Source organism: Mandrillus leucophaeus, unplaced genomic scaffold (genome assembly GCF_000951045.1).
Source record: "Mandrillus leucophaeus isolate KB7577 unplaced genomic scaffold, Mleu.le_1.0 Scaffold87, whole genome shotgun sequence".
NCBI lineage: Eukaryota > Metazoa > Chordata > Mammalia > Primates > Cercopithecidae > Mandrillus > Mandrillus leucophaeus.
Window position 1 is genome coordinate 886,974 of NW_012109474.1, and position 7,161 is coordinate 894,134.

At 52.4% G+C, this 7,161-nt stretch overlaps 1 protein-coding gene across 3 annotated transcripts in view; it reads right to left on the reverse strand.

Moving 5' to 3' along the window:
* Positions 1-1,757: 1,757 nt before the first annotated feature.
* The window catches only part of ZBTB7C (zinc finger and BTB domain containing 7C), a 139,840-nt gene continuing 134,436 nt past the window's right edge, over positions 1,758-7,161 (reverse strand). For all 3 annotated transcript variants that reach the window (XM_011968988.1, XM_011968990.1, XM_011968989.1), the window contains one exon: positions 1,758-5,033. In XM_011968988.1, coding sequence (XP_011824378.1) covers positions 4,382-5,033 — 652 coding nt within the window. In that variant the 3' untranslated portion in view covers positions 1,758-4,381. The remainder of the gene's footprint in view (positions 5,034-7,161) is intronic.

The following is a 7,161-nucleotide window of genomic DNA, read 5'->3' on the forward strand; positions in this document are numbered from 1 at the left end:
AGTAGCTGAGACTACAGGCGCCCGCCACCACGCCCGGCTAGTTTTTTGTATTTTTAGTAGAGACAGGGTTTCACCATGTTAGCCAGGATAGTCTCGATCTCCTGACCTCGTGATTCACCCGCCTCGGCCTCCCAAAGTGCTGGGATTACAGGCTTGAGCCACCGCGCCCGGCCAGTTCTCTCCTTTTTTTGGGCACCCAGTTGCCTCCTGGAATCTCTCTCCTATTGACTCGGGTTGGCTAAATTTTTGGAGAAAGCTTCCCCTCCCCAACACACCTGTAGAAGTTCCAAGGCCTGTTTGAATGTGTCCCTTAAGCCTTCTTCTCCAGGTAAGCTGCGCGTGTTTCTTTGGCCTGTCCTCGGAGGCCTCATTCTACTTCCTTCACTCCTCTTCCCTCCACTGAAGGCTCCTTTGCTATCAGGAGCTCCCTTAGCACCTTGGAACCCCAGGGGGCAGGTCACACATGGCCAGGCTCCATAGAATTCCCACCTGGCCAGGGCTAGAAGGAGATTTTACTCACAGGAGATCAGGAGCACCCAAGGGTCAGGGCCCACTGGGCCCAGTTCCCTACCCCTTCTCCATCTTCTCCAGTGTCCACCTATGTCACTCAGTGGACACTGACTCCCAGAATGAGGACCACATGATCCTAGAATGGCTGAGCTGAGCAGAATCTTGACGAGCAGCTGGCCTTGCATTTCTTGCACTGGGCTATGCTTACCCTGAGCCCTCAGCCACAGGCTGGGGGCCTCCCAAAGCTGTAGGGTGGCCAAGAAACACTTTGACTTCACTAGAAGATTCTGGGGAAAAGGCAAGTCACTTAACTGGCAAGTTGATCAAAACAATATTTTTATATTAAGACAGATGCGTATATGTTATGTAATATAATGCAGAAACATGAATTTCAAAGCCAAAGCAGGAGACTTCAGAGGTTTACACTACAGATAGGTTCCTTTGGGCTATTTCTTTAGTGTTCTGCCCCCAATTTGCCAACCAGCTGGCCCCCCTCTGCTGAGGGCTGTTTAGGTGGAGAACTTCGAGAACTTCGAGAAGCTCTGATTACTCCATTTCCTTTATTACTAGAGGTGAGGGAAGTGAGGACCAGAGTGGAGGGGTGATTAGACTGAAGACACACAGCTTGGAGGAGTCCAGATTGGAAACTCAGATCTGTTCTTTTCTCTGTACCAAGAAACGCTGCATAGAAGTTGCCTACTATGGCAAGAAAGGAATCAAAAATAGAAAAGAGGCTCCGGGTTGACCCTTGGTTATCCAGAGATACAATTGGAAGAACAATGTTACCAAGAGTCTGGGCTGTGGGTTGTAAGTAGCGCTGACTCCATTCAATGACAGAAGTATATTCCTTTACCTTAGGTTCTTTTAGGATCTAATGTTCTTTGGGAAAGAGGCTCAGGTGAAGAAGGGAGGAGAAGCCCAACGCCAGCGCCGGGAAGTGAGAGGAAGAAGGCCCAGAGAGCAGTAGGGACAGCCGGAGCCCACTCTGGATGTCAGGCTGGGGAACCGGTAGGACTTCCCTTGCTCACACACCCTGGGGTGCAGCTGCACACGTGTGTGAACACACGCACATACACGCACACCTCACACTCGGGCCCACCGATGCCGCAAAGCTTAAGATCCAACCATGCCTTACAAAGCTGGAATGTAAGAGACTACTGAGAATTGAGTTCTGCCCTCGCGACCATGAAACACCCCTGGATAACTGAAACGGCAATTGGAAGGGGGATTCAATCTTACCAGGCAAATTAAGCAAGCATAGCTCACTTTTACTCAAAACACTGTCCTTGAAAATATTAAATAAGGGTCAAAGGTTTTGTTTTTCTTTGTAAAGGTGTCTTTGACATTATTTTAAGTTTATGACACCCAACAGTCAAAAACCTTAAGACTGGCTTGTTGCTGTCCTGTGAACTTTCAGAAGTCACATCTCACAGAAGTGCGACTCTCAATATAATTTAATCAAGTCAATTAATACTGTTTAATAAATAGGCCAGAAAATTAGCTGCGAGTTTTTCTCGGCGGGATGTGGCGTGCGACCGAAGTTATGGAAGATTGTCCCTTGAATCACTAAGGCAAACTTTGCTGAGTGTCATTTTACATACAGCAATCACATAAAAAAAGAGTTATAAATAGAAAAAATTCCAAAGTTCTCCCACAGACAGACAGGGAAATCGAAACATCAAAAAAAAAAAAAAAAAAAAATTGAAGCAAAACAAAAACACAACCACCCCTCCCCCGACAACCCAGTTGCTTCAAGTTCTTGATCATACAGTACTCAACATCTTTGGATATTTTACAATGTACAACTCCAAACTGCAGCCAAGAAAAAACAGAAAGAATTAACCAGTCATCTGAAAAACTGAGTTTATAAGAAGTCATCACCTTTACAAAATAAAAACAAAAGCCCCAACACCACTGGATTCCAATTTATTCATGTTTCCTTTTTTTTTTTTTTTTTTTTCTCTCTCTTTTAAAGTCTGGTTCGGCCCCAATCGCTTGGCTGATGGGGGGGGACACGGGCACATTGGCTGGTGGACATGGGCATGCTTCTGGGGCAAGTGTCTGAAACGAAGACAGGAATCTGAGAGGCGGCTACAGGAATCTGAGAGGTGGCTGCCCAGGCAGATGACTTCTGAGAACAGAGGGCGTGTGTAGCAATCCTGCTGGCTGGAGTGGCATCCGGTGGTGCGAAGAATCAGGGGGTCTCTTCCGGAGAGCTGTGAGAGGGACAGAGTCTGTGCTCTTCTCTGGCCTTTTTGTTTGTTGTGTGTTTGCTCAGGAAAAAGCCAAGGCGACGGGAAGAGCTGAAGTCTCTTTGTGCCCACAGCACAGAGATTGGGGACTCCAGCCCTGGGCCCTCCCTGGGGATGAACCCTCCTCCTCTCTGGGCTGCTAAGAAACCAAAGCAAACTAGGCAAGAAAAGAGAGGGGAGGGAAGGGGAGAGAAGCTCAGGAAGGCACGGGGCCAGCAGAGCCTTCCTTTTCAGGACCTGCTGAAAACTCAAGAACCAGGAGAACATGTGACAGCTCTAACTCACAGAGCCCTTCAAACCTCAGAGGCCTCCATTTCTCTGCACTGAGCCCTTTTGTTAAAAAAGGGAGCCAAACACTCCCACTTCACCCCCAGAGGGAGGAGGAAGGGGTTGAGGGGTGTTCTCACACAGCAAACGGGACCATCGCTAGCAATGCCAAGGCCCTGAGGAACCCACAACTCAAAAAGCAAACAGATAAACCCTAGAAAACCAGGTATGTATTTTGTCTGTTTTCAGGAATCAGGGTGAGAGGAAACAGTTGCCAGGTGTTAAGAGGTGGCCCCCATCTCTTCGATGTTGGCCCTGAGAGCCCCAAGACACTGCACAGCCTTGGAAGGGGCATTGGAGATGGGGTAAACACTAAATAGTGCCACCAGGGGTCCAGACACGAACAGCGGCCTGCAGGGAAGGTAAGGTAGCATTCGGAGTTCGCAGACCTGCCTGTGGGCTTTGGTGAAGTTCGGAAGCTCCCCTGACCCCCGATCTCTGTCTAGTCTGGCCATATTTCTCACCTATGCTAATATGCTAATATAGAGCTGGATGTAATAAAACTAAGTCCAGAAAGATAAACTGTTTCCCCATGGACTTGGGGAGTACAAAGCTCCTACCTTCTCTGGGATTCTCTGGGGGGATAGGTGTGTATGTGTTTAGAGGTGGAGGGAGGAAACCTAAGTTACCAGCCCCTTCTATAGCCGGGTGACACTGAGCTACAGAGGGCTGACCTGTCAAGATCACAGGACAGGTAAGGGGAAAAACGGCCCTGGCCTCCCAGAGCCTGATTCCTGACTGGTTCCAGGGGGCCTCCCTGCCAACAGAGCATTTCTTTCTATGTGGCAGGTGGGTAGTTCTCAAAAAGACCCCGGGGCCACTGGAGACTGGAAAATGAGCCCTCAGAGGAGTGTTGGCAGAGACTCTGCCACAGGGGGTGGGGCTTAACCAAGGTGCATGCCCAGCCCCTACCTCCTCCTGCTCCACGTGGCTGGGCCCCAGACCAACCACCCCCTGACCCCTCGTAACTCACCCAGCTCCTAAGTGCCCCTGGGCATCCAGTTCTGTGTGGCTTGGGCCGGTGCAAATTTCTACATGAGAGCCAGAGAGACAGCCAGGGAGGGAGGCCCGGGCTCCTGGTCTTTTGGGAAGAGATGCCCGTCTCAGAACAGCAAAAGGAGGCAGCTGCTTTAGGAGCCTGGGAAAATGCCATCACTGATAGTATTATTATTTTTTTTCCATTTTCCCTTTGTGTTTTTAAAATGAAAAGTTCAGATCCATGGGGTGGGGAAGAGCGGGCCTGGAGGGAGAAGGACTGGAGGGCTGGTGGGCTGGAGTCGACAGTGACCAGCCTAGTTGTTGGCTTCAGACATGGAGGCCACGTGGTTGAGGCCGGCGAGCCCAGGGAGGCCGGCCAGGCCCGCGGCCCACGGGTCGGGCAGCGGGAAGTAGGGCCGCCCGGCTGCCACGTTCTCGGCCAGCGCGAAGGCCAGGAGGCCCCCCGCGTTCCTCTCAGCCTCCAGCTGCGCGCGCCCGAACAGCTTCATCTGCGTCTCCTCGAACTGCCGCTCCAGCTCCTGCAGGCTCAGGGCGCCCTTGGGCGCTGCCAGGAAGTGTTTGGCGGGGCTGGGGCCCGGGAGGCACACGGCTGCGCCGCCCAGGTGGCCGCCCACTTCGCCCAGAGCCGGAGGCATCACGAAGGCCGCCTTGTCGGGGGCCGGGCCACCCGGTCCGAAGAGCAGGCTGGCGGCCCTCCACGCAGCGGGCTTGCGGCCGCGTCGGGGCCGCGCCATGCGGCAGCTCTGGCGCTTGATGTGGCGGTGCAGGTGGTCGGAGCGCGTGAAGCTCTTGTAGCAGAACTCGCACTGGTAGGGCCGCACTCCCGTGTGGATGCGCATGTGGTTCTTGAGGTCGTAGTTGTGCACAAACTTGGCGTTGCAGTGGATGCACAGGTAGGGCCGCTCCCCCGTGTGCTTCCGCATGTGGATTTTCAGCTTGTCCTGCCTGCAATGCAGAGACTGGCGGTCAGTTCCGCAGGGAACACCAGGAGCCATTCCTAACCTTCTGCTCCCCTTTCCTTCAGAACCAGCCGAGGCTCCCTACTGCCATGGAGTCAAACCCCAGAAATAGGTCCCATGCTAGATCTACCCTCAACTGCTGCCCCACCTTAGACAGGTATGGTTACTCACCTGGATTAAAGGGATGTGGAAAAAACAGTGTCTGGAAAGTCCCACTCCCCTAAACTCCTTTTATATCCGAGTTCAGAGTCATGAAACTCCCACTCTATTAGGGGTTTATCTCACATACTGGGAAGACACTTCGCCAGAAGTCAGGGTTCTGACCTTAGTCCTCGGATAGTGCAGCGACTTCTGCTGATACTGGATTGCACTTTAATCTCACACCCACTCTCTCCAGGCAACCATATGCTTTCCCTCCAGTTCATCTATATGCTTTGGCCCAAAGTGCCTGGTCCCATCCCAGCCCCCGGGCTGTTGAGATCTGTCTGTGTTTGGCACTAATCTGGGAGGCTATAGAAGCTTGGGCACACCTTGTTCAAACCTCCTGCATGGTGGTTTCTTATCCTAAGCCTTGGGCTCTCCTCTTTGTCTGTAGACAATTTCAGGGTTTACAAAAGAGCCAGGTGCGAGAAGAATGCAGCCTAATCTAGGGCAAAACTTTTCGGGGTTTAAGTGGTATTATTCACAGGTAAGGTATGGTGTAGGGTGGGGCGCCTGTGACTTTTGGGGGTCTGGGAGCCTCTGCGCCAGCTGCAGACCCACCACCAACTTGGTGGTGACCTCAGGCAAGTTACTTAACCTCACTGCCCAGAGCTGAACCTGGTGCCAGACATCAGTTCTCATTGTCCAGGGCTGATGGAAAGAACCGGATCCTGTGTGAGCTAGATTCCACATACCTCCTGGTGGCCTTGACAGGAAAACTGACATGAGGGGGTTGTTTTCATAAAGACTGAGCATTGGGTAAACCACCTTAAGCTGGCTGAGGTACAGGCAGCTGGGCTGCAAGAATTCCTCTTGGGATAATTCGCAGCCTTCCCCAATGGGGCCATATGGGCCAGGAAGCTCTGTGTCTAGTCTCCTAACTCCTCCCTGAAGGTGTGGCTTGTGTGGAGCATCTGCCTATGATTTCAGACTCTGCTGTGAGGTTAGAGCAGATGTGGAGTCCAGGTGTCCTCCCTAAGATGGCCAGATTTAAACCTTGTTTCACATAATCCCACGACATCAGGTGCAGGTCCTAGGCTCCTGGTGTCCCCTGGCCACTAGAGGTCTCACCAGCTCTCATTTTCAAAATGGTTCTCCAGGGGCAGAGCAGGAGAGAAAAGGACATTCCTGTGAACACTGGCAGGCACTGTGGGAGGAGGGCCAGAGAGGATAGACCGTCCTCCCACCTGTGCTCACAGGAAAGCTGGAGAGCCCCTGGCACGGGGGAAGGGAAGTGGGGTCACCCTCCTCCCTTCCACATCCCACTGCTCCTGCCTCTTCTCAAACCCACCAGCCACCCCTAGGCTACATGGTACTCTGCTGTGATATCCCACCCCCTACCAGCATGCTGTGGTCTCTGTAACCCAGATTTCACCTAGATGATTGGATTTTTGAGGAGGAAGGGACCTCAGAGACCATTTAGGCCAGTGGGTATCAAACTTAAGGATGCATTCGAACCATAATGAGGACTCAATAAAACAGTGCTGGGCCCTACTCCTAGAGATTCTGATCAGTAGGTCTGGGATGGGGGAGAGGGACAAAGGATTTGCATTTCTAACCAGGTGCCACATGCTGGTGGTGGTGGTGGTCCGCGGACCCCATACTGAGAACCACTGGTCCAGGCAAAGCCTCCACTATGTAGGTGGGCAAACAGGCCCAGCTGGGGAACTTGCCAAGCTCACCCAGAAGGTCATGGCAGGCCCGGGAGTCAAGGCCTCTTTTCTCACCACAGCACTGTGACGGTGAAAATGGAAGTGTCAGGTGCCTGTACCCCTGGAGTGATGTAACTTCCCAGTCCTGAGGGGTATGTCTTGGGCCTCCACAAATTCCCCCAGGCTCTGGCGGAAACACTGATGCTAGGTGGTTGGTTGGGCTCCCTCACCAGGCCTAGCAGAGGGCTCAGCTCAGAATCA